Source organism: Hydra viridissima, unplaced genomic scaffold (genome assembly GCF_058129835.1).
Source record: "Hydra viridissima isolate aposymbiotic clone 2 unplaced genomic scaffold, HvirCarnegie_v1 scaffold_11, whole genome shotgun sequence".
NCBI lineage: Eukaryota > Metazoa > Cnidaria > Hydrozoa > Anthoathecata > Hydridae > Hydra > Hydra viridissima.
Genome location: NW_028324310.1, coordinates 15,971,947 through 15,999,405, shown reverse-complemented (window position 1 = coordinate 15,999,405; position 27,459 = coordinate 15,971,947). Strand labels below are relative to the sequence as shown.

Below are 27,459 nucleotides of genomic sequence, written 5' to 3'. Positions count from 1 at the left end.
AGTATTGAGTATAGAGATGGCAATCACTATCTTGCCAGTTTCACAGCCGAAGACATTGATTTGATGAACAGGATTTCCAATGAAGCAGCTGACGAATATGAAGAAATGGGAAGAATGCTTGAAAGAGAGTTAGAAGCAGAAGATAAGTCGCAAAATGATATTATTGCAGAAGAATGGGAAAAATTCTCTTCGTCTTCTTGGAGAGTGGGTCGATTTTGCGCTCCTGCTGCTTAGATTCTCTGAATTTTTAGTTTCCGTATGCCTTTGAATTTTTGATTCTTTTCGAAGAATTAAAAAAATTGAATTCGAGATAAATAATTTACAGCATTTAAAAAAGATGGAGGTTATTGACGAAACTATTGTATTTGATGAATTGGGTGACAAGCTTATCATGGAATATGTTGAAGAACCGCCTGTTGTTTTGAAAGCATTATCTGAAGAAGCACCTGTTGTTAAGAAAGATACTCCAAAACGTAGATCTTCATATATAGATTGCGAACGTATGCTTTGCAATTCTAACTGTCCATGTCAAAGATAATTTTAAAGATCCTTTAGGTCCATTGAAATCTGCGATTTTTTGATTCTTTTTGAAGAATTGAAAAAAATTGAATTAAGAAGAATAAAATCTTTCAGTAATAAAAAATGCATTACACAAAAAAGGAATTGAGAGAGTTGCTGAAGGAAAATGGTGTAAAGCAAACATCAAACAATTTGTTGGCTTTGACCATGATCGCGCTCGAAAACAATTTGCTCAATAAAGACGAGTTGATGACAGAGGTGAAAGAAAGAAAACCTGTGGGTAGACCGAGAACGCGTAAGCCAAAAGAGAAAAAGCCTGTCGATCCTAAATGGGAAAAACTTGTTGAAAATAGAAAAAATCCTTTCGCTTACAAAATCACCCATGTGGAGACAGGTGAGGTGACTGAATACAAGTCTCATCACCAATTAAGAAAAAAAACGGGTCATTACTGGAAATACTTCGACAATAAACACGGTTATCAAATAATTAGGTTGTAAGAAATTTTAATTTTTGTTTGAAAATTAAAATTTTTTGATCACTGCAAAAATTGAAATGGGTTAAAGAATTTTTTTCCTTATATAAAATGGATAAACTTAATATGAAAGCGTTAAAAGAGATGGCTAATGACCGAGGTGTCAAAGGCATCTCAAGAATGAGAAAAGCTAAGCTCATTGAAGCTATAAGAGCAACAAAGCCCATCATTGGGTATGGTCCTGCTACTCAACATGTAGCTCGTAGACGCACGACTGAGGCGAGACCGTTGCCTGCACCGAGACCTGTTTCCAATGACTTGATTTCGTTTGGTCCTGCTCGCTTGCAAAATCGAGTGACAAGAAATGAGCCATCCATCCTTGACACACCTGTTGTCGATTCAACAAACGTCATTACTCCAAAACCTGTTCCTGCTCCTAGACCTGGTTGGCTTTCAAGATTTGCAACGACTGTTTACAACGGTTTTAACAAAATAAATGCTCTCGTTGATCCATACGTTCCAACTGCGGTGAAAAATGCAGTAAACAGCGTAAAAAATGGTGTTGAAGAAACGATCAAGTCTCTCAAAGGTGTCGTATTTGGTGCTCCAAGACCTTTTACAGTAAAGTTTAATATGACTGAACATTCATTGGAACATGCTGTTACAATTTTCTTACTCTCCGTCTTCTCAATACCAAGACCTTGAATCCTTTTTTAATAGGGTAAGAGAGTCTGCTATTCAAACCATGGAAGGAGAAAGAAACACAAAGGTAAGGATTATTTTAACGTGTGAAATGAAATCTGTAAGCATCTTGACTGGTGAAGAAGTCACTCGAATGGCAAACTTTTCATCCAACTCGGAAATTATTCTAGCGGCTACGGATTTAAGAACGTTAATAAGGCAAATGGAAGAAAAAATCTTGGAAAATAGTGTCAAATACAACAAATTGGGATCCAATGGCGTCTTGTCCAAGATTTTAAAAATGGACATGAATTTTATCGACTATAGACCTCTCAGCGGTTCTTCCTACATGGAGTTACCTCCCAAGTTGAAAAACAAAAAGGCCATTGTCAACATGGAAAACAACGACAATGAATGCTTCAAGTGGTGCGTCACCAGAGCTCTGAACCTTAAAAATAGAGACAACGAAAGAATTGATGATGACTTGATTCTAAAATCAGAAGAGCTCGATTGGGATGGAATAAAATTTCCTGTTGATTACCATAAAATCGACAAGTTTGAAGTGAATAATCCTGAAATTAGCGTAAACGTCTATGAGTATGAAGAAAAAGCACCTCAACCTTTACGAGTATCTGATTTTATGGACCGAAAGCACTGTGTTGATTTGTTGTATATTTCAAACGAAGAAAACAGCCATTATTGTCTCATTAAAAATTTCAGTCGGTTTGCCGGTTCTTCAGCATCGAAAAAGCAACATAAAAGATATTTTTGCAGAAGGTGCATGCAAGGTTTTGACCAAGAAGAAAAGCTTCAAATCCATCGAGAAGGCTGCTATGATAATGCTCCAATGAGAATCGATCTTCCTAAAGAAGGGTCGACCCTTGAGTTTAAAAACTTTCAAAAGGGTATGAGACATCCGTTTGTGGTCTATGCCGACTTTGAAAGTTTCATCAAGACCATCGATGACAGCACTGAATATAATAATAAAGAATCGTACACCAAACAATATCAAAAGCATGTTCCAAGTTCCATCCTCTATTATATCAAATGCTACGACGAGACCATTTACAAGGGAAAGCTTGAAACGTACACAGCTGAAAGCGATGATGATGACGTGGCTAAAAAATTTATCACCAGGCTTGAAGCAGACCTTAAAAAGATTTGGAACGACAGCGATTTACTACAACAACAATGGGAAAAAAATAAAATAGAAACTGATGAGGACAAGAAGAAGTTTGAAGCTGCAACTGAATGTCACATTTGCAATAAAGATCTTAACGGTGATAAAGTATGGGACCACTGTCATTTGACTGGAAAATACCGTGGTGCTGCTCATAATAAATGCAACTTGGATAATAAAATTCCAAAATTTATTCCAGTTGCCTTTCATAACTTGTCTGGATATGACAGCCATTTATTCATCAAGAAATTAGGTGGAAAGCTCAATTGCATACCCAACAACGAAGAAAATTACATCAGCTTCTCGAAAAAAATCAAAGTGAGAGACTTTATCAATAAAAAAGGTAAACTTCAAGGAGTTTGGAAAGAAATTAGGTTTATTGACACCACCAGATTCATGTCTGACAAATTAGAAAAACTGGCTAAAAATCTAACCGACGATCAATGCAAAAACGTTAAAAAATATTTTTCTGAAGATAAACAGTTCAACTTGATAAGAAAAAAAGGCATTTACCCTTACGAATGGGTAGACTCGGTTAAAAAGTTTTCCGAAACGCAATTGCCTCCTATCAAAACCTTTTATTCCAAACTGGAAGATGAACCAGCAAAAGAGGAAGACTACGCGCATGCACAAAACGTTTGGAAAGAATTTGGATGCAAAACGTTTAAAGACTACCACGAGCTATACAACAAGTCTGACGTGCTGATTCTTGCAGATGCCTTTGAAAATTTTAGAGACGTATGCATAAAATGTTACAGCCTTGATCCCGCCTGGTATTACACCTCTCCTGGACTAGCCTGGGACGCCATGTTAAAGGAAACTAAAATTAAATTGGAATTGATAACCAATATTGACATGCTCAACATGATCCGAAAAGGAATACGCGGTGGAATCAGCATGATCTCCAACCGACTTGGAAATGCTAACAACAAATACATGGACAAATATGATACCTCACAACCATCGAAATTTCTTCAGTATTTAGACGCCAACAATTTATACGGATGGGCCATGAGCAAACCTCTTCCCGTTGGAGGATTCAGATGGATGAATGATCTTCAAAATTGGCGCAGCATGCCATGCATTCTTGAAGTCGATTTGAGCTATCCTGATGAGCTTCACGATTTACACAACGACTACCCTTTGGCTCCTGAAAGATTAACCATTGGAAAAGTAGACAAACTTGTTCCAAATTTAAACAACAAAGAAAAATACGTCGTTCATCATGAAAACCTAAAACTCTATGAACGATTGGGCTTGGTCATCACCAAAGTTCATCGAGGAATCACCTTTAGAGAAGAACCTTTCATGGAAAAATACATTGACCTCAACACCAAGGAAAGAACAAGAGCTACCAACGAATCTGATAAGGAATTTTTCAAACTCATGTACAACTCCGTCTTTGGGAAAACAATGGAAAATATTCTAAAGCGCGTTGATGTCAGACTCATCACCACTAAAAAAGAAGCCTTAAAGTTGTCCAAAGTACCTCGCTATAAACGAAACACCATTTTTGATGAAAACTTAATCGCGATTCACATGGAAAAAACAAAATGCTTTTACGATAAACCTGTTTACTTGGGAATGAGCATCCTCGATTTGAGCAAAACTTTGATGTTTGATTTCCATTACGGATACATCAAACCTAAATACGGTGATAAAGCCAAGCTGCTCATGACTGACACTGACTCACTTTTTTACGAAATCGAAACGGATGATTTTTTCAAAGACATTTCAAACGATCTTAAAAACATGTTTGACACGAGCAACTTTTCTAATAACCATCCTGCCATTGAAAACGTTGGCTTTGAAGTAGGATTAAATAATAAGACCATCGGCATGTTCAAAGACGAAGCCGGAGGAAAAATAATTAAAGAGTTTGTTGGACTTAGACCCAAGCTCTACTCTTACAAGATCACTAAAGATGAACACAAAAAATGCAAAGGGATGAAAAAGAACGTGGTCAAAAATAAGATTACTCACCAACATTTTAAAGACTGCTTATTGAGTGGAAATGAACAACTTGCAACCATGAACGTTTTCAGATCTCATCTTCACGATATCTACACTGAAGAAATTAACAAAGTTGCACTCAGCGCAAAAGATGACAAAAGAATCCTATTGAATGATCACACCACATTGGCTATTGGACACTACAAGGTAAGAAATTGAATAAAAAGGTAACAAAAATTTAGTTTATTTGAAACAATGGAAATTCGAAGAATTTTTAGGCATCTTAAAGGGTACACAAATAACATGATTATTTTTATACTTCTTTACACATCCGCCATCTTGGAAAAAAACATTGAACCCCCCCAATATATTACGGTATCAATGCGCCAGAACATTTTTGAATTAAAAAGACAGCAAGAAGTTTTATTCCTTAATCTTACCATATGCAGCGCTATACATACCCTCCCATACTTAAGGGGTATCAATGCGCCCGAATCGGCCTTTTATAGTAGTAATGACAAACAATGGCTTAATACCACCATAGCTCTACCAACTTGGACGGTAGCAAAACCCGGCCGACCGTCAAAAGAATTTTGGGAATCGAGTTCACCAACGAGAAAGCGAAAAACAAGGGTTCATCTACAAGGTATTGCCGACCAATAAGAATACGTTTTATTCGGGAGAGCAAAGACGTAACGAATGATGAAATCGAATGCGTAGAGAACCAAATAAAAAGCTTGAGAAAAAGTGAAACAATAAACACTTTTGGTGGTAATTTGCAAATAAAGCATGTATTTCTTTTTACTATGATTGATGGAAAAGTTTGCAAATCTGCTACAAATATGACATTAACAATGAGATGGTATATATGTGAGCAAACTTCAAAAGATTTTAATGACTTGAATAAAAAAACGACAAAAAGCCGTGAAACACTGAATTTGGGCTATCAATTCTGCACGCAAGAATCAGATTTTTTGAATCCTTGCTGCATATGTCGTATAAAATACTAATAAAAAAATGGCAAGCAAGAACAGAAGAAGATAAAAAAAAAAAGCGGAAACAAAACAAAAAGTTCAAAATGCCTTTTAAAATGAATTAGGGCTGTTGGTTGATATTCCTAAGGCTGGATTTGGGAACAGTAATGATGGGAATACATCAAGAAAATTTTTCGCCAATCCCTTAACCGCTTCCCGCATCACAGGGGTTGATATAACTCTTATAAAAAAATGTCATTTTGGAAGCAATTTCGAGTGGGCATCAAAATAATGTAAAAAAATTTGAAAACTTTGCAAATGAGACGGCTAAACCTTATGTTGATTTATATGCATAGCACCTAATGACGCCGACAATGCATAAAGTTTTAAGACATGGCACCACAATAATTGAACAGGCTATACTGCCAATTAGCCAGCTATCAGAAGAAGCAGCCGAAGCCATAGACAAACATTTCCATCTTTATCGGCAGAATAGATCTGTTCCCAGTCCGGTTGCCATAAACTTATTGCATTGCATTCTGGTATTGCTTAAAAGGGTGATAGTGATTGTTTACACTTTTATGAAAAGCTTTTGGCTGTAAATTCTTTTCAAATAATGTCTCTGCTTTATTACTCAAATGAATAAATTTGATGAAAATTTGTGTGCTAGCAATGAAAATTTAGCTTTAGTTTTAAAAGCAAACAAATGTTCTTCCAAACAAATTACAGACACTATGACTAAAGATGACTTTTTAAAATAGAATATATCTGACCTACAGAACTTTTTATCAAAAAGGTTATTGGTCCTTCGCTATTCCCAGATATAACCTATGCAGAAGTTCAGTTATATTTAAACAAAAGAAATGGTAGAAAAGCTTTTAGAGGTGGCAAAAGTTTATTTAAATCAGACCATCTTTCCAATATTCGGTATCACAATATCAACTCAGATTCTAAGTATTGCTACATTGCAGCTTTTTGTTTACCTGAACAAAAAATCAGTAAACCTGTTTATAATATTTGGGTATTGATTTACAAAAAGCATGGCACAATAAAATCTGCAGATTGTGATAGTGCAGCTGGGTATGTTTATTAAAATTTATTTCAAAATATGTTTTTGCTAAGTTAAATTTTTTGGTTTTATGTCAGTCTGAATAACTAACTTTATTTTATTTATAAATAAAAATTATTTCAAAATCTTTGTTACAGAGCCTAGTTTAAAGAAGACTTATTTCTGAAAATATTTTGAAATTTTCAAACTTTTTATATTGATAGAAAGATTTTAATATTTTAATTATTAAATTTGTTTTTTCTTTTTTTTTCTGCAATTTTTACTTTTAAAAAATATGCTATTTTAATTTTAGAATCTCTGGTTGCTGTAAACATGTTGGTGCACTTTTATGGTATGTTGAACATAGTGTAAAGATTGGTGACAATAAAGCATGTACATCAAAACCTCTCGAATGGCTTAAACCATCAATAAAAGTTCAAAAACTCTATGGACCATCTAAGCTAAGTGAAATTAAAATAGTAAAACCTCTATTAAAAGTTACCATAGTGTTTACAAGAAAAAAACTTTTAATTTGTTTAAGTTTTGATCCACGAGCCACAAATCAACGAGAAGTTTCCATAACAAATGAAGATGTAGATTCTTTGGCACAAATAGCAAATTATAATTGTGGATATGTCATGCTTATCGCGACCCGAGTGCTTATTTATTCTAACTCCCAAAAACACATCATTGAAAAAATGTGGATAAAAGATTTAAAGTTATTTTTCTTAACATATATACGCCTTTAAAATTTCTAACTAACTTTATTTGAAAGAGATAGTAATTATATTTCTTCAGATTAACTTTAAACATTTTTTTATACTAAAAATATTTTTTAAAATGAATTGAATTCATTTGGAGATAGTATTCTTCAAAAAAATATTTGTAAAAAAACAATGCTTATTTATTCTATCTCCAATAACAGAAATCAGGATAACATTTTTGAAGCATTTTACTACGTTTGCAGTACTCATAATTTGACTATTGTTTTAAACTGTTTCTTCAAGTAAATAAAGCGTTTCTTTAGAAATTACCAAAGAAGGGTTACCCCCAAAACCATGACACTACCACTGTCTACATTGTGATAGTGGATATTAAAAGGTACACTATACAGAAACAATATGAAATAATTTTCAGCATTCAGTAAAAATCCAAGATTATTTTAAAAAAAATCAGTTTTAGTACAACAAAAAGTTTTTATCTTAAGATTGTTTCATAAAAAGCACAGTCAATTGCAGGCATAAAACATAGCATTGACTTTATATCTTTAGGTTTTTCTATGCTTAAAGAAATTGGTGATATTAATAATGAAACACTAGAGATTGGGACTATTTCCTGCAAATGTGTTTTTGCGCCAACTCGCAACTTCCTTCCTTTTCTCAAAATACTTACACATATTTCTGGTTCAGTGATAGAGTGACAGTCCTTGTATGTTACAAAATGCGGCAGATTTGAATGATATTTTAGTTGTTTGACAGAAAAAAAATTTTTCAAAGTTAAAAAAATCTGATGATCTCATCTGCAGAATGTGGAGTAGGGGCTTTCTTCTCAGCGTTTTTAATATACGAATTAAGCTAATTGGGCTAAATACTTCATTTTTATCTAAAGTTTTTTCAATTAAGCTATGAGCATTATCAACTTCTTGCACAAGAGAACGACCTTTTTCTGAAAATTTTTGAGTAATTGTCTTAATTTGTATATTTTCAAGCATAAAGCTTTTTAAAGCAAAAGCAAGTATTGAATTTCTATTTTGTGAAACACATGAGTCAGACCAAAGAATGATTTCTGTTACATTTGGATGTTCTAAAACTAATTGCCTTAAAACCTTTACCAATGCTGATGCAATACAATTAGCAGTTCTACCACCAGTATATTCACTCCACACACAACAGTAAACTTTGTTATCTATTGAACTATGAACAGTGAGATTAAAAAGTGATAGTTTTCTTTTACAAAAAAAATTTGATATATTTGCTCTTGGAAGCTGAATAACATTTTCCATATCAAAACATAAAACAACTTTTCTGGATTCTCTGTCACTCTTCCTTTCTTGATAGGAATCTGTCTTTAAAAAAATATGACGCTGAAATTGTATTTTATACTCTAAGCTGTTAATTGCTTTCTCCATATTCATTTTATTCTCTTCACAGCAGTCACATCGGTCTGATTTTGGTTTTGAAAAACCTATATTAAACTCTGTATTAAACACTTCTCTATACTTATGTTGCTTAACATATTGAACTCCTTTTTTTGCGCAATGCTCAGTATATAAGTCATACATTAATGACAAATTCAACTTATTTTCAAGATATTCTTTTTTGGTAGTGCTCCTACAATAATGAGATTCAATACGTGGAAACATATTTATGTGAGTACGAACTTCATCCAACAATCTTTGTGGCAATTTGTATTTCATGTAGGGGAGGTAGGGGAGCATTGGGCACTTTTTTACATAAACGCTGATAAAACTGTTATTTTTTATCATAATCAAAATTTTATTTCAAATATATCTGGCACACATATTTGGCAGTAATTATTGCTAAGAAGAGTTTTAGTAATATAATTAGTCGCAAAGTTACAAAAGGTTTTTGAACACAAGTCCAAAGTGCCCAAACCTCCCGGTGGTTGGGAGGTTTGGGCACCCCTGAGGGGAGATTTGGGCACTGTATTTAATATGCACAATATTGTTTTAATATACTGCTATGATTAAGTTTTATATAGCATTGATATAAAAAATTATAATACAAACATTTTTTCTTATCAGAGACTTTACAAAAAATTAAACAATGTCACTTGGGATCAATACTGCACGATGTTGGGCTTAATAAGACTTATTTTAAATTTGGTATGACCCAAAGAGGCTTATCAAATTTATATTTTAGGCTGCCACGTTTTATCCATGTTTTTGGTGTAGGCAATTTTGTTTTTATATCCTCCAGGGACGCTGGCTACGTCCTCGATGTCAGGAAACATAAACGTATTTCTTATCTTACTTGCTCTCATAAATTTGACAGTTGCCATGGAGTGATTAACCTCTTCGATTATTCCAACATAATGATAAACAGTTTTTTGGTGTTAAATTTAACCAACACAAAGTTATTGACCAGGAAATTTCTATCCATAACAATCACATCGTCTACATCAAAATCTTCTTCCGATGAATCGATTTCAACAAGGGCTTCGTCAGAAACGGAAACATTTTCTATTTCATCATCACTGCTAATCTTCCTGCTTTTCTCGTTTTTAGAGCATTTTTGATTTTTGTTGAGCTCTTTGATCTTATTTTTTCTTTGTCTTTCTTTTTCTTCCATTTCAATGAGTCTTTTCTCGGGTGTGTCTGTCAATATTCTAGTTTTTCCTTTCTTCCGTTTCATGCCATCCATTTTCCTGGGGCCGGCATTCGAGTATGGCCTTACTAAATCAGGTGTTACATAGATAGCGCCCCTAGTCTGGCTTTTAGATAGAGATTCCATTTGAGATGGCCCGGTGACTTCCATATTTGAACTTGTACGATCCTCTAGACTCAGATTTTCTTATGTTGAAGGCTGTTCCATGATAGGTTGGTCGGAAATCAATTTTTCTGTAGCAATATTATTCTCTTCCGGCAAGCAGCGATCAGTTATAGAAGAACAAACAAAATCTTCATCAGAAAAAATGTTTGAATTGAATGGCCAAATGCCAGGTTTTTCAAATCCCTTTTGAATATTTTGCAACTTGAATGCAAGTGGAATGGCTTTTGCTGCTAATTTTGGGATTTCATAAATTGTTAAAGTTTTGCCAGGATTGCTTACCATCCAATCTGTTACAACAGTGTTATAATAAGTTTTAAGTGGTCCATAGACAGTCAGGTCTAGGGATTGCAGTTTTTGGCTGCAGTGCGGTGGGAAAGTCATTAAAACAATCCCTGATTCTTTGCAAAAATCGAGAACTGGTACTGAAATATGGCTCTCGTGATTGTCCAGCAGCAATAGAACTGGCGAGGAAGGCGTTGGTTTTGCGTGTTTTGCAAAATGGTGTACATATTCAAAAAAACATGGTGCTGTCATCCACCCTGAAAGATATGCCGCTCCATCTGAAGCAACAGGTGCATCATTTAGCATATATGTTTTGAAATTAACCCGTGGGAATATGAAAAAGGGTGGTATTGAGTTACCCAATCCATTAATACCAGAGCAAACCGTTGCAAGTGTCCCTCTTTCAGCTGACGTTACTTGCCCAACTTGCTTGGTGCCTCTGAGAGCAATCACTTTTTGGGTTCGTTGTACTGTTGATAATCCAGTTTCGTCTATATTGTAAATAGACTCAGGGCCGAAGCGATCCCGTTCATATACAGTTTTAAGATTTTCAAAAAAATCCCCGACATTTTTCTTATTGAAACTTTTGGCACGTGAGAGACTGGTAGCTTCTGGTGTCCTTATTGAAAGCTGAGGTTGTCTTTTAAAAAATCCTTTAAGCCAATCTTTGGATGCAAGTTTCTTCTCTGTCCAGTTGTCTGGTATTTTTTTTATTAATGGCAGTAGCGTATTCGTAAACCAATTCGCGTGCCTTCAGTTTTGACATTCCATGATTTAGTTTAAACAATGTCACAAGATATTCTGAAATTTTTTTTTCTTCATCTTTCGTGAATATTTGGGATGATACAAATTTAGAAATATCTTTCACAACGCCACCTTGCTTTATGTGTCTTTGAAGGTTAGACCTGGGTATATCATATTTAATCGCAGTAGTTTTAATTTTTCCTCCTTTAGAAACCTCTTCCAATGCGCGCAAAATAACATCTTTAGGGATTTCACATCGTTTATTTTTCTTTTTAAATGAAAACGGGATTGTCCTGATAAGAAATGATTAACCATTCAATCCAATGGGCATAGCAAAAAAGCACAAACGTATGACACCAAAACACGCTAAAAAAAGAGGGAGCATTGGGTATGTCCAAACCTCCCTCCTACATGCGTGCCCAATGCTCCCCACAACCTCACTTTTCAAATAACTTTGAATAAGTTTATTTTTATCAAATGTTGAATCATAATTGCCAGGTAAATATAATGTTCATTAAACGCAAAAGAAGAAGTTAACACAGATACTTACACTTTCTTGCAGATTTCTTTGTTATCTTTCTTCAAATCACAAACAAGATATTTACTTTTGTACGCAACAAACCGTTAAGCGCAAGTAACTTGACAACCAAGTGAAATGACAGCTGACACTTTTAATGAGCGGTGTTGTAAGTTATAAAACTATATTGCTATGGTAGAAAACAAAAAATATCTATAATAGATTGTGAGAAATGAGGGGGTGCCCAAACCTCCCGACTGCCCAATGCTCCCCTACCTCCCCTACTTTCCTTTTTCCTTTCAACTGGAACTCCTGTATGTAGATCTATTAAACTGTTGTGAAAATAATGCACTCTTGCTTGAGAAATGCAAAGAGCTCCTAAAAAAAACTTTTTACAAACCCTGTGAATAATGTTGTCATTTTCCATAAAATATTGATAAGAATACTTTCTTCTGCTATTGTCTGAAAAAGTTCTAATTCTTACTTTTTCATTTCTTTTTGTAAATTTAGCATAAAAAACATTTTTGCTATTGTCATCTAAACTCCAGAAATGTTTGAATATAAGTTCCCTATTTTCCGGGGAAATTTTTGATTCACAAGAAAATTTGCACTTTAAGCAATTACTTTCAACAGGTTTTCTTTCTTCAACTTTTTTCCCTCTTGAATTTATATAGGATTGGCCAGATTCTCTTTTTTTCTTTGTGAAATTCCTTTTCCACATATCAGTATTTCTTGTCCGTTTTCGAGTTTTCTTTACTTGGTCTTCACTAAAAAGATAATACAATAATTTAATTTTCAGAATAACAACAGCAACAAAACCACTTGAGTAATGTTGAGTAAGATTATATTAAATTTTACACAATTATTATCAAATTATAAACAAATTTTTTATTAATTATTTTAAGATAAATTCTTTAAGCACTATTTTGTTAAATAAATAAACAAAATAATCACAGTTCGACTTACGTTATTGAATTACAAAAAAAAACATTTTGTGTAGTTTCGCGGTCTGCCATCTTGAAATGCTTATCAAATTATAAAAAGCAAGCTGCCTGATAGGCTAGAATCTGTTAGAACAAATAAGCATTAAAAAATTTTACTTGTTTGGAAACAAGTTTTTTGTAACGCTTTATTTGATTGGCCGTTTTGGAGTTAAAACAATTAAGCATAATAAAACAAGTTAAAAAAGTGGAGATAAGACAAAGTGAATTCTTAATTGACAATTACCCGGCACATTATTACACAAATCAGCAATAAAAATATAGAGATTTTGATGCTTTATTGACTGCTTTATAGTTATTTTGATTTTTTACAAAATTGGAGTTAGAACAAATAAGCACTCAGGTCGCGTTATGCAAACAAAAAATGGTGTTCCTATACCTGATATTTCCAATGTTGCTCAAGAAAAATCATAGATTTATAAAAGTGACTGAGTGTGGTTTATTTGTAAATAAAGATTTACCAATAGTTAGTGCATCACTTGATTCCCTAACTATTGGTATTATCTTGCCCCATATTTATCTTATAAGGCAAGATGTTATTTTTACAAAACTATTATCTTGCCTTATATGATAAATGAAGTGATCTTCAATACTGTAGAGTCTGTTTTGAATGAAACTTTACTTAAAGTTTGTGACAATAATAAAATTGACGATGAAATTGATTTTTCTATTTCATAACATTTAATATTGCTAAAGGTCAAAATAAGGGCTGTAAACTAAAAACATTTTTTTTAACTACATTTATTTTTTTTTTAGTTAGACAGGAAATATTTTAGTTAGTTAGACATGAAATATTTTAATGTTTTAACATGTCTTGTAAATTAAATATTGTTATGATTTTTGTAATTAGCTAAAGGAGGTGCCAAATTAGTAATAGCTGCTATGTAATAAAGATAGTGTCTAGTAAATCAATCATACTCAGCGGTAAAGGTGTTTGCAGCAATCGAAAGTCTTTTACGCGAGCAATTGCACCCTCTACGTGAATTCTTGCTCGGGCTATCAGGGCAGTTTTAGAAGTTAACTTACTGGTAAACTTCCCTTTGCTTTTAAGAAATGGTGGTGTCACTAATATAAATTTCCCTGCAATTAAAAGATCACCGATATTGAATCCTTTATCCACCATTACAACATCTCCTGCATTTAATGTGTCGAGGTAACCTGATGTTTCGACAATATATCGATCTGAAGATGAACCACCGTATGCTTGATATATATAATTAATCATTCCGGAAGGTGCTATGCCGATAGCTTTTTTTTATAGTTTCTCCGAGAGTTACGGCATCCAAAAACAACAATAATTTCCATTAATCTTTTTTTTTACTAAAAGCTAACATTTGAATTTGGTATTTAATTTTTTATAACAAGTAACAAAAGTTGTTTTTATCTTAGCACTTGCAATAAAAGCGCTTTTTTAAATTACCCCATAGGAAGATCCAGAATTGAGTGGGAAAAAAAGCATGCGGTTCCACTGGGAACAGATCTTTTATGCGAGAAAGTCTTCGCAAGAAAAATTTAATAGAGATATTTTAAACAGACTTCTGCTAACTTCGGATCCTGTGCTAAGCAGTATGAGAAAAAGACCCCAGAAAAAAAGAAAACCGTTCTCCAGTGAGACAATAGGACTCTTGATGCCGGAAACATTAGAAGACTCACAAGCGATGACGATTGGCGACATATCAGATATTGATTCTGATTGAAAATGATTGCATTGACATGTACAAAAATATTTTATTTTATTTTGGATTAAATATAGGGCTATAACAATAAATTTAAATTGTTAATTTCAAATTGTTTGGTTGTCAAATCATTAGCACCTTGTAGCGGATTAACAATAGGATTTAATCCTTTAACGAAAAATAATTCATAACAACAGTTATAACCTAAGGATTAAGTTCAGTGATTGAGAAACCCAGTATAGGTTTAGATGCATCTTTCAAATGTGATTATCCTTTTTAGTATTATAAATTTAGTTATTTGTCATTATGTTAAATAGTTTTAAAGTTGTAGATACTTGTTAAGTATGTAAGATGTATAAAAATATGTATTTTTTGTTTTAATATATAAATTTTTTACATTTCATGTGTGACCATTCGTTTTTAATACAATATAATGACCCTAAACTTCTTTTTACTACATATCACATCGATAATAAACACAAAATAATTTTGTTCAACTTTTCAAGTGAGTTACTCCACTGTGCATTGAGACAAAATTAGTAGATCAAAACGGAAAACAGGTTGATTTTCGAAGGGAGGACATAACTATTAGATATCATATAAGAGAAACTGCGACGCCTATTTTGAGTAGATTATTTTCAAATGAAGCATTGTCAAGATTAAAAAATTATTGTTCTATTGTATAAAAAACAAAATGAGCAGATAGGAAAATGTCAAAATTAAAGTTTCACAAATTCAGATTGATAAAATCAAAAAAGCGATTCAAGACGGAAGCGCAGTTCAAAAAAACTGTCTCATTAAGATCTCAACGGTGAGCACGTGCTGGCAGTGATAAGGTTTCAATTGAATAAAATTATAAAAGCGTACAAAGATGGAACAGGGGTTGTACATAACTTAAGGAAATCACAGCTAATGCACAACTCAAAAATAGAAGGTGGGTTTATCTGTGCGCTTCTTCCATTTCTAGGTGAAATTGGAAAACCTCTTGTATCGAGTGATATTCCGAAGTTGGCGATAGGATTGCTAGCGGGTGTAGGATCTTCGGCTGGATCAGCCATGGTCGATAAAATTGCAGGCAGAGGAGTCGTTTATCTTAAAAAGAGAGGACAAGGAATAAAAGTTTCAGCTTCAGTATCTGGATTATTTTTAAAGCTATGGACTAAAGGAGGATATGTAAGAGACGGTCCATACTTAGGAAGCGGAAATGGATATGAATCAGTGGAATCAGGTTTATCGCTAGGTCCAAACTCACCATTTTCAAGCATTCCGTTTTTGAATTTGATTCTTTAAAAAAATATTTTCTTTTTAGAAAAATTTCTTTACATTATAAAATGCGAAGAAATATCGCATCAAATCACAAACTTTTAAAAAGCAATACAATAGGAAGCACTCCTCACAAGGTCTTTTTGCATAATGGTGCTGGTATTCCGCATTATAAGTTTTTAAGAAAAGTTGTACATTTACAGAATCAATATTTAACGCAGGTTGAATCGAAGCCTAAAGCAACAGAACCAATTGTTTTAAAACACGAAGCTTTAGAGAATCCTCCAGTGTTTACTAATGGGAGATACGAGATATTTGCACAAAACGTCATTAACCTCAATTGTCTAGCCCATCAGAAAATATTTTTAATGATTGGCTTTCAAGTAACAAGAGGTGTAGATTTAGTGGCGTTGAGGGAGGGGCTAAAATCCAAACTAGATTATTTCAAACATGATATTGTATTAGCTGAATCAACTGATGTATCATAATAGAAATTCACAGCAACAGTAAATCATACGTGATTGTCAAAAAAGGAGAGAGTTTATGCTGCGTTAATTTTATAAATCAAACTTTTTTTTTTACTTTTTGAAAATGGAGTATAATTATGATATTAATTGTAACGAACTGTATCCAGTTCTTCCGAACACACCGGTGAAAGATGGGCATAGCTATAGGCTTCAAAAAATAAGCGAAATACAGAAAAAAATAGAGTAAAAAGGAGAAGAGACTTATCACAGAGCTGTAAGAATCATCTCATCAGTTGACAGCGCATTGCAAGCAGGTGGAATTACACTTGGTACTACTGGATTGGGATTTTTAACGACAATAATTGCTGCTCTAGTCGTTATTGTATGCGAGAGTATTGCATTAGGAGCAGGGTTTTGTAGACCGTTGAAGGACAAGTCAACAAAAAGCGAAGCTTAAAAGCAGAAAAGCACGAAATGATAAAAGTGCTAGCCGATTCAAAGCTAAATACAATAAGTGATTATATTTCAAAGTCATTAAAAGATCTAACCATAAGCGACAGCGAGTAAGAGCTGATACTGGGTGAGCTTCAAAAGTTTAAATCAATGCTTGAAGATATTAGAACAAAAGTGAGCGGTCTGATAGATGACATTACTAAGGAGTCACTGATCAACAAAGGGAGAGAAGACGTTTTAAAATATGTTCAGCAAAAAATAATTTTTTTTTATATTACAAGAAATTTTTTTTTTTTGATTTGAACTTTTTTTTCTTGCGCATATAAAAAAATAACGATTCCAAAACATCAGCGATGATCAAGATATACATCAGATTATTGATGAGGTAATATAAAGAGAAAGGAGAGAAAATCTTATATCTAGATTGCAAAGAGCTCAAGCAGATAAATTACGATCTATTGGTAATATAAAAATTTATTTTTTAAAATACTATATAGTTAATACTGTTGGGCAAGCTTTGGTAGTACTTAATTTTAACAAATGTAGTAAATTCATTAATAATGAAATTAACTCAAATATGAAAGTAATAAGAGATTCTACATTATCATCTGTTAAAAATGGAGTTATAGATCAATATACTCATGATAGGATAATTGAAGAACTTGAAAGATTTGAAGGATTTGTTAGATGAGCTATAACAGAAGCTATTAGACTTGTAGATGAGAATTATATGGAGAGGTTTTTTGATAGATATGGAGATGATGTATTTGAAGTTGGTGAAGAATATACGAATGATGAGAGTGATGAGTAGATGAAATGATGAGGGACGATGAATAGATTACAGAATAAAACACAGAACGTGAACATAAAACATCAATGTTTTATGTTTTTTATTTTTTCGTGATATTGTAAAAATGTCGTTTTTAAAAATAAATTATGCTGAAAAAAGAGACAAGATTTTTAAAGAGCTGATAGAATACAAGAAAAGAATACAGCAGAATAGCATAAGTGATAATATGATTGACGCCAGCTTTCAAACAGACCTGACGAAGATGTACAAGCCGCTGATTGACAATTATGACATAATAAAAGAAAACTTGAAAAAGCTGACTAACAAATGCAACGATAACTACATCGCTCTATCGAGTGCTTTGGCTATTGAGGGTAAAGAGCTGCTGTCTTATAATAAAAAGTTTATATTTGCAGGTAAAATTACCAGATAACATATACTTTAGGCGAAAAACAGACAGACAAGACATTTGGAATTAATTCAAAAGACGGAAAACTGTTTATAGGAAAAGATCAGATAATGATTAACATTGATGATATAATTATTGGTGACAAGACTTGTAACAGGGCAACAGGTCTTTGGGAGCTGATAACAAGTTTACACCGGATGAGAGTGTGTATAATGAAGAAGATCTTAAAAATTGTAAGAGTATACTTTTAGAGACGGATGCAATTGTATATGAAGCAAATCCAAACTAGCCGAAAGCGTCGAAAAGCGATAAGTGTGCAAAAAATAAGGGTAAAAAAGGGTCAGGTATAACTATTTTTCCAGGAGATCCAAACGCACTTGCTGATAAGTTAATAATGAGCTTTGCTTTATGGAGAGCTGGAAATACATGGTCTAGATATATGCGATGAGCTTTTAAGACGAGGAGAGATGAATAGAGAGGAATATAAAGCAATTCAATCATCTTTGCGATAAAAAGGTGCGAAAATAAAAGTTACAAGCTTTATAAAAATGATTATTATTAGCAATAAGAGGTATGCAAAGACAAATGTTATTGGTGGAAATGGTATAACTGATACTATTAAGAATTTCTTAAGAAGAGCAGCAAAGATAAAAGCGTCTAAATCATCACTAGCTTTACTCAATAAAGTTTCTGCAACTGAGTTGGGAAGAGAGGCAACAACTGCAACAAAATCAGCAGGAAAAGAGCTAGCTTCTTCTGCTATATCAACTGCAAAAGACGTTGCCATTGAAAAAGTGAAAAAAGCAATTGAGAAAGTGTATTCACTTACTGGAACAAATAAACCGGAAAGCAAAAGTCCGGGCATTAACGAGTCGATAAATCTCAATAAAAAAAGTAAAAACATACTTTTAGAAATGGTTAACAGTGGAATTGCACAAGCAGCAAGCGTACAAGCATCAAGCGCACCTTTGGATCCATTGGTGCTTATACATAATTCATTGTTTAAAAGATCGTAAATAAAACCTGCAAAAAAGATGTCGAAGGAAAATGCCATTAGGATACAAGACCTTCTAAAAATGGGGAAGGGGATCATGAGCACTTTGTGATTATACAAAAAACTTTTATAGTAAGAAATAAAAAAACTTTATCTTATAATTCGTATATAAAAAATGTCAACTTCTGAGGTATTAAATTTTGCAGAAATTCCAACTATCGATGAGGGAATAGAAAGATGAGAGTTTCATGAGTACAAGCCAGTTAATTTAAATTTAAATACTGCTGGAGAAAAAAGAATTAACGTCAGGCAGCAAGACTTGTTCACTCTTCCATCCGAGGGCTTTATAATGGTTGAAGGAAGGCTTCTCAAATCCGATGGAACATCCTATGCGGAAGCAGATGTAGTTTCGCTTGCAAACAATGGTATAATTCACTTGTTCAGTCAGATATGATATCAGTTGTCGAATCAAGAGGTAGAAACAGTATACAGTCCAGGACAAGCAACGAGAATGCTATGCGTTCTTAAATATCTAGTTGAGCTTCAATGGTCAGAAGGTATGAATAAGCTGTGGTATAAAGACGCATCAACTACAGCAGTTCTTGCTGATTACCCTGGATTCTCCACAAGACAAGACTACATCATTAAGAAGCCTACAACAAAAGGATCATTTTCTTTTTGCATACCATAAGAGCGCATTTTTGGATTCTGCGATGATTCTGAAAAAGTTATTTACCGTTTTAAACACTCGCTTACTCTTGTTAAAAAGAGCAATCATGATGCGATTTATAGGAACGACGCTGCAGGAGCAGGAGAAGTAGTTCTTCGCAAATTGTCATTGTTTATACTACACGTCATTCCATCTGATATGGAAAGAGTCAATCTTTACAAGACCATTGAATCGAAAGTGACTGTATCCGTAGCATACAGATCAAGACAGTGTGATACAGCCGTTGTACCTCAACCCAATACATTCAGTTGGAGACTAAGTACTAGATCATCCTCTGAAAAACCAAAAAACATTATTTTTGTATTCCAAACAGAAAAAGATGGTGGGTAAGAGACGAACCCGTCCACATTTGATCAATTCGACTTGAAAAACATGTATGTAACTCTAAATTAGGAGAGATATCCTGCTGTTGATTACAACCTGTCATTCCCCAACAGCCAATACTCAAGAGCCTGTAGAGATGCTCCCATGTTTACTAATAAGTTTTATGAAACTACCGAGATAATCGCACAGCCTAGCTTGACTGCGTTAGACTACAGAAATCTATACCCACTTTTTTGATGTGAGCAAGCAGTCAGAGAGATTAAAATCTTCTGTACTGGATGTGCAATTTAAAGCTACATTTATTAGAGCTTTTCCTGAAAACACTCATGACTTTGCCTTTGTAATCTCTGATAAAATTATGGAGGGTCAATCAGACGAAAACAAAAAGAACACTGTTTGTTAAATTATTATTAAATTTTACTTGTTAAATTAATTAAAAAATAAGCAATTTTTTTCTTTAAATAATAAAATGAGATATACAAAAAAAAGACTTTGAAAAATTTATTAAAAGAAAACAACAATTCTAAAACGTCTAACCATTTAATGAAGCTAATGATGATCGCGGTTGAGAGTAATTTGATAAATAAAGATTCACTGTTAGCAGATGCAAAAGAGGAAAAGTATAAGAGATCTGTTGGTAGACCGAAAAAAAATTTCAACACGGAAAAAGTGAAACAAGAAAAAAACATTGACCCAAAGTATGAAAGGCTTGGTTTGATTAGAAAAAAACCAGTAACTGTTCCATCTGAAGGACTTGATGGGTACGAGGCTCTGCAGTATATGAATTTAGCAAAAAACGGCGCAATCGCAATACTAAGCAAAAATAAAAACACAAAAGTTTATCTGGTTCTTACTTGTGTCATGTCTAAAACTGATCTTAAAACAGGTAAGGTGACAACTAGAACTGCAAAGTTTGGAGTTAAAGTTGAGGCTATATTAGAATCTACAAAGTTGGACAAATTTTACAATATGTTAAAGAACGAAATTGTGGAGAGTACAACAGAACAGCATACAACAAGCTTGGATCGAATTGCAGGGTTTGACTCTGTTGTAAAATTCGACATAAACTTTAAAGAATACAACCCTTTTAATGCTAAATCATACATCTCACTTGATAATTATCTGTCAAAAAAGCACGGAATCATCAATATGAAAAATACAGACGATAATGAATGCTTTAAGTGGTGTGTAACAAGAGCCCTAAATCTAAAACAGAAGAATGCGCATATAGTCAATGACGCTCTTAAAAAGCAATATGAGGAGATAAATTGGAAGGGTATTGAGTCTCCAGTCTCATTAAAACAAATCAACACATTTGAGAAGAACAATCCAGATATAGTTGTAAACGTTTTTGGTTACAAAAAGTCGTCGGTATACTCTTTGCGGGTGTCTAAAATTTATGGGTCTGAAGGACCTAAAAACAAGAATCGAAAGCACTTGATTGACTTGCTTTTCATCTCAAACAAAAATACGAACCACTATTGTTTAATAAGTAACTTAAGCAGATTGCTATCTTCACAAACATCAAAAATGAACAGAAGATGCTCTACTGCAGAAACTGCTTAATTGGATATATATCTGAAGATTTGTTGGCTATGTGTTGGGTAAGCATTAATTGTATTGCAACTCACACGACTAGGTGCACATCCGTCTTCCAGACCCTGAGACAACAATGAGGTTTAGTTACTTAAACAGATCGATGAGAGTTCCGTTTGTGTTGTATGCAGATTTTGAAAGTCTTATCAAGTCGATAAACACGTGCGAACCAAATCCAAGTCGTACACTAAAAAATATCAATCTCACACCCCAAGTTCGTTCTGCTATAACATAAAGCACTATGACGAAAGAGTTTATAAAAGCTCGCCAGTCACGTTTACAGCAAGCAGTGAAGAAGACGATGTTGGTAAAATCTTTGTCGATAGGTTAGAAGAGGACATTAGAAGTATTTACAACAGCATCAAGTTGACAAAGAAGAACTATGATCACTCAACTACCTGCTATCCATCGAGCTTGGTTTGATGTTGAGAAAGACGAAGTTCGATACATTTGCAACATCAATGGTAAAAAGGTAAACTAAAATGCATCCCCAAAAATGAAGAAAAGTACATTAGCTTCTCAAAAGAAATTTAAGTAGGAGAGTCAAAAATGAAAAGACAAAAGAGATTAAACGCGAAATACGATTTATAGGCAGCTTCAAGTTAATGGCTTCATTCTAGGTAGTTTGTTAAAGAATTTAACAAAAGACAAATTTAAAAAAATGGGAACGTTTTGTTGTGGTAAAAAAATTAGATTTGTTGCTGAGAAAAGACGTTTACCCATGCGATTGGGTTGATTCTATCGAAAACTCTATGAAAAAAAGCTTCCTCAAAATGAGTCATTTTTCTCAAGACTAAACGATGAAGAGATAAGCGATACCGACTTTGCACATGAACAAACAGTATGGGTTGAGTTTAATTGCAAAACATATATAGATTACCACAATCCGTACAATACTTAAGACGAGCTGCTATTCGCCGACATATTTGAGAATTTTAGAGACACTTGCATGGAGTATTACAAAGTAGATCCAGCTTGGTATATCACATCACCTGGATTAGCATGGGATGCTTGCTTAAAAAAGACAAAATTAGAGCTTCTAAGCGATTACGACATGATCTTGATAATAAAGAAGGGAATAAGAGGTGGAATTAGCATGGTGTCAAATCGATTAGGAAGTTCTAACAACAAGTATATGGGAGTTGAATAAAACAAAAGCAAAGAATCATCCTATATACAGTATTTTGATGCGAATAACTTGTACAGGTGGGCAATGTGCAAACCTCTTCCTACACATGGATTTGAATGGATTGGAAAAAATCAGTTAACACATTGGAAAACAACGCCGTGCATATTAGACGTTGATTTAGATTATCCTGAAAATTTGCATGATGAACACAACGACTATCCGCTTGCTCCTGAAAAAATAAAAGTCAGCGAAGTTGAAAAGCTTATACCCAGCTTAAAAATAAGAAAAACTATGTGATTTACTACGAAAATCTATAACTGTATGAAAGATTAGGTTTTTAAATTATAAAAATTCACAAGTGTATGAAGTTTGAAGAAAAAGCATGGCTCAAAGAATACATTGATATGAATACAGACTTAAGAACAAAGGCCACTAGCGACTTCGAGAAAAACTTTTTTAAGCTGATGAACTACTCTGTGTTTGGAAAAACAATGGAAAACATTGAGAAGAGAGTTGACGTTAGATTGATCATAAGAAAAGATGAAGCAGTTAAACTGGCGTCAATGCCCAGTTACGAGAAAAGAACAATATTTGATGAAAACTTGATACCGGTTCTCATGAAAAGAACGCATCTGCTATACAACAAGCCGATCAATTTGGGTATGTGCATCTTAGATCTGAGTAAAACACTCATTTGCGAGTTTCACTACGACTGCATAAAAAACAAATATTTTGACAGAGCTGTTATTCACAGACACAGACTCTCTGGCTTACGAAATAAAAACAGACGACTTTTATAGACATTTCAGACGACATTGAAAGCAAGTTTGAAACAAGTGAGTTTGACAAAAACCATCCTGCCATTAAAGATTTTGGATTTAAAGTCAATATCGATGAGAAAATTTGATCTAAGTCCTATAAATTCTTAAATCTGCAGCTAGAGCGCAGATTAAAGAATTTATAGTACTTATATCAAAGTTATTCCCGTACAAAATGCATGGTAAGGATCACAAAAAATGCAAGGGGGTAAAAAGGAATATTGTTAAAAAATAAATAACACATGAGAATTACAAAAACTGTTTGGTAAGTAAAAAAGATCAGGTAAGGAAAATGAATGTAATCAAATCAGACAGGCATGATATTTTTACAGAGGAAATTAATAAGGTGGCACTCAGTGCAGATGACGATAAAAGAGTTATCTTGGAAGACAGAATACACACATTGGAATACGGCATTACAAATTAAAAAACAACAAAATAAAAAAAGAGTAACAACCACAAATTTATAAATGTAGAGGAAGTTGTTTTGCCAAACGAGCTTCTTACAAACATTCAGCTGATAGAGGCAATAAAGAAAACTTTAAAGACGTTTATGTAAGAGATGAGTTAACAAAAAAGATTAAAAAAAAATGAATGTGGAATAGTGAATACAGTAGATTCAAGTACAAATGGGTTTCATTGGATATGCTGGTATAAAGACGGATATAAAAAATTTTGCTTTGACTCTTATTCACAGCCTCCTCCAGTTGAGGTTGCAGACTATTTAAAAAGTCCTGTCTACTACAAAAGCGAAAGAGTTGAGTTTGGAAATACCTCCTATTGTGGTCACTTGTGTCTATACGTCTTAAAAAAGCTTGATGAAAGTTATGACTTTCAAAGCATCATCAATATAAAAATGATTGACAATTTCGGTAAAACAGAAGTTAGTAGATATTTAGATGTGCTTACACCGACTCTAGCAATCATATGTTTGATAGGGTAGATGGATCAAACAGTGCGAGTGGTAATATCAATATGAATTCACACAAGTTAATAAGTTTGGTGTAGCCAACCATCTCGTCTGACGCTGCCACTAAAAACTATGTTGACTCCATCTCACAAAAAAGTAATTTTGTAGAAGTAATATCTAGTTCAAGCTTTTCATGCTTAGGACTAAAGTCACAAACTATAGCAGTAAATCCTCCTGATGCAGTTACAGTTTTCAACTATTTAGAAGGTTCTGGAATTTTAAGAAGGTTATGGTTAGCCATCAATGAAACAGTCACAAATGGATTGTTCGTTCCTGGAAATGTTTTTATTAGAATATTTGCAGATGGAGAGATTGGAGTTGGAAAATATTCAGAAACTACAGAAGGTATTGGAGTAGATAGTATTGCTCTAGCTTGTGATTTGCTGTTCTCTCCTCTTGGAGGATCATTTTATGTAAACTCTTTGCAAGGTTGCAACGTATACAACACTACTTCCTTTGGAGAATATCTTACACTTAACATGGCGTTTAGAACAAGCTTAGCAATACAAATATTTAACAAAACAGCTTCTACAATAACATACTGGATTCAACCCTTCATAACGACATTTACAACGATCCCACCATTCATCTCATCCATTAAATTGTACTCTAGAACATTTAGGTATTTAAGCACAACTTTAGGAAATGAGTATATGCTTCTAAACTCTGCAGGTAAGGGTAATGGTGTTTATATAAAATATATTAGAGCACACATCATTGGAGCATTGAAACTGGTGGGAATCAAGATTAAGAATTTACGATGGAAATTTTGCTCCTGGAAATGCTACTGTACTCAGTCCTTGGACACCGTATAATGCAAGCAGCTACACTCACTTTGTTGGCTCCGATAACGACAGCAAGTGCATTTTTTCATCATCTGGATAGGAAGGTTTTTACTTATCCTCGTGAAATGGTTCAAACATAAGCTCGTTCAACAACAAGTCGTCAGGATTGTTGTACCAATCAAATAGTTCAGTTAGTTCAACAACTACTATCTCATTTTATAGAAACTTTGGAGAAGGTGACTCTTTGCCTAGTGTTTCTACTGGGCGAAGGCTAGTCGTCACCTTAAACTCTGGATATGCGCAAGTTGGACAATCTGGAAGCTTTTATTTATTGCTAGGACAAGTTTACGTTTACGCATAGATTTTCGCACAGATTGAAAAAAAATTAATCAAGCTGGAAAAAAACACAAGCAGTTTTAATGGTATGCCAATAGGCTCATTTTTATAGATTTTTTATGATTGTGGATACCCTACACATCGACGTTAACTCATTTCGTTACATGAGTTAACAACAATTTTTTATATGAAATGATGAGACCCTAAAATTTTTGATTTTTCGTAGTTGAATATATGCTGAATTTGTAATAATAGAAGAAATTGATACGAAAAATTAATATGGTTTTTCCTGGTTGAATATATGCTCAATTTATAGTGTGATGACGCGTGTGCAAAAAGTGACTTATGGTTGAAATATGCAAATGTGCCAGAACCGGCATTCTCACATAGTGATACACTATAAAAATAAAGTCCATTTAGTGATAAACAGTTTCAGTTATACAAAGAAGTGATTCGTGTAAAAATAGTAAAAGAGAGTTCATGAGAAAAATGTCGCATTACTTGTTTACGATGTAATGAAATTTATTTTTTATTTATAAGAAAGCGTGCTAGAGCAGTCTTTATCATTTGTAACAGAGAGAAAAGTAACAAAATGCTCGTTTTTATATAACAACTAAAAGGAAGCGTGAGATGCTTGAGTAACTGCGCGATTGCGCGCAACATTCCCCGCCTAAAATTAATTTTAAACTAAAAGCTCAATGTCAGCTTCATCGCAAAATTTCACTTGAATATCCTTTTCGTCTAGTGTTTTATATGAGGCTTCCAACAAATATAATTTGTTTATAGGTTGTTCAATGACAATTGATTTTTCATTACTAACGTACCTAACTTCTGCTGCTCGAATTTGCTTGTCATGTGATTTGATCAATATCTGCACTATTCCGGTTTTCCACAAACCGCATTTAGCATTTGGGTCATGAATTAATTCGTAATCATTTCATGCAATTTGATTTGTTTTATTTCTTTTTTTATGCTTATGATGTTTTCTTAGCTCTGTGATGTACTCTTCTCGCCAGCGCTTCCAATAATGGTTTAGTACACTCTCAATATGTTAACTACGTGTATTTAAATTGTTCTCTATTAGGTCTTCATTAATTGCTTTAAAGTTAATTGTTCTACCATATAACATGTGATTCGGTGTTAATGTGGTGTCTCCAGGCATTTCGTATGTAAATGTAATTGGGCGATTCATAATAACGGCTTCAACTTCGGCTAATATGGTCAGAAGTTCTTCGTATGTGAGGCGGGATTTGCAAATAATTTGCTGAGGCAACGTTTGGTCGAAGCAACAAGTCTTTCGAAGAATCCTCCCCACCAGGGCTCAGCGGCAGCGATGAAATGCCGTGACATACCGCGAGATGGAATGAAATCTTGAGTAATTTTAAATGTGAATTGTGAGCCGTTATCGGAAATGATTTTAGTAGGCTCTCCTCGTTTCGCTATAAATCGTTGTAAAATTTGTACACAAGATCTAAAAACAAAGAGCGTGTTGAACAGCAAGTATATAAAAAAATCCAAACTTCATATAAATTATTTCCCTCATATATATTCTTAACGTATAATGCGCGTGTAGTCAAGACCTGTAAATTTAAAAGCGTGATCATCATTAAGTCTGCTTAAAGGCAAAGGGGGGGGGGGGATTCAGGGTAAGAGTAAGGTAGTCCTTTAAAACGCTTGCACAAATGGCATCTTCGAATAAGCCTTTAAATACAATATCTAGCTTTGGGTACTCAAGACATACTGCGTAGTTGGTTTAAAGTTTGTTTAACTCCATTATGCATGACTAATGAGTGATGATAGTAAACTAGGTCCGGAAATTCTGAATCACGCGGTTA

The 27,459-nt window shown here is 33.7% G+C and overlaps 2 protein-coding genes and 1 pseudogene across 2 annotated transcripts; 2 read left to right on the top strand and 1 right to left on the bottom strand.

Moving 5' to 3' along the window:
* The first annotated feature begins 3,505 nt into the window (after positions 1 to 3,505).
* LOC149882440 (uncharacterized) lies at positions 3,506 to 5,269 on the top strand. The gene is made up of 2 exons (XM_090067573.1): positions 3,506 to 5,047; positions 5,085 to 5,269. The coding sequence occupies exon 1, from the start codon at positions 3,661 to 3,663 to the stop codon at positions 5,023 to 5,025; it is 1,365 nt and encodes a 454-aa protein (XP_089923699.1). The 5' UTR covers positions 3,506 to 3,660; the 3' UTR covers positions 5,026 to 5,047; positions 5,085 to 5,269.
* Positions 5,270 to 6,142: 873 nt separating this feature from the next.
* On the top strand, positions 6,143 to 7,577 carry LOC149882439 (uncharacterized). Its single transcript, XM_090065941.1, has 3 exons — positions 6,143 to 6,322; positions 6,577 to 6,860; positions 7,142 to 7,577. Exons 1-3 carry the CDS (start codon positions 6,143 to 6,145, stop codon positions 7,575 to 7,577), a joined length of 900 nt encoding a protein of 299 aa, XP_089922067.1.
* Positions 7,578 to 9,659: 2,082 nt separating this feature from the next.
* Positions 9,660 to 11,387, bottom strand: LOC149882438 (uncharacterized; annotated as a pseudogene).
* Positions 11,388 to 27,459: the final 16,072 nt, after the last annotated feature.

Coding starts and splice junctions, on each gene's coding strand:
- LOC149882439 (XM_090065941.1), top strand. CDS start 6,143: ATGACGCCGACAATGCATAAAGTTTTAAGACATGGCACCACAATAATT. Junction 6,323..6,576: donor ACTTATTGCATTGCATTCTG/GTATTGCTTAAA, acceptor TTTATCAAAAAG/GTTATTGGTCCTTCGCTATT. Junction 6,861..7,141: donor GATTGTGATAGTGCAGCTGG/GTATGTTTATTA, acceptor TTTTAATTTTAG/AATCTCTGGTTGCTGTAAAC.
- LOC149882440 (XM_090067573.1), top strand. CDS start 3,661: ATGTTAAAGGAAACTAAAATTAAATTGGAATTGATAACCAATATTGAC.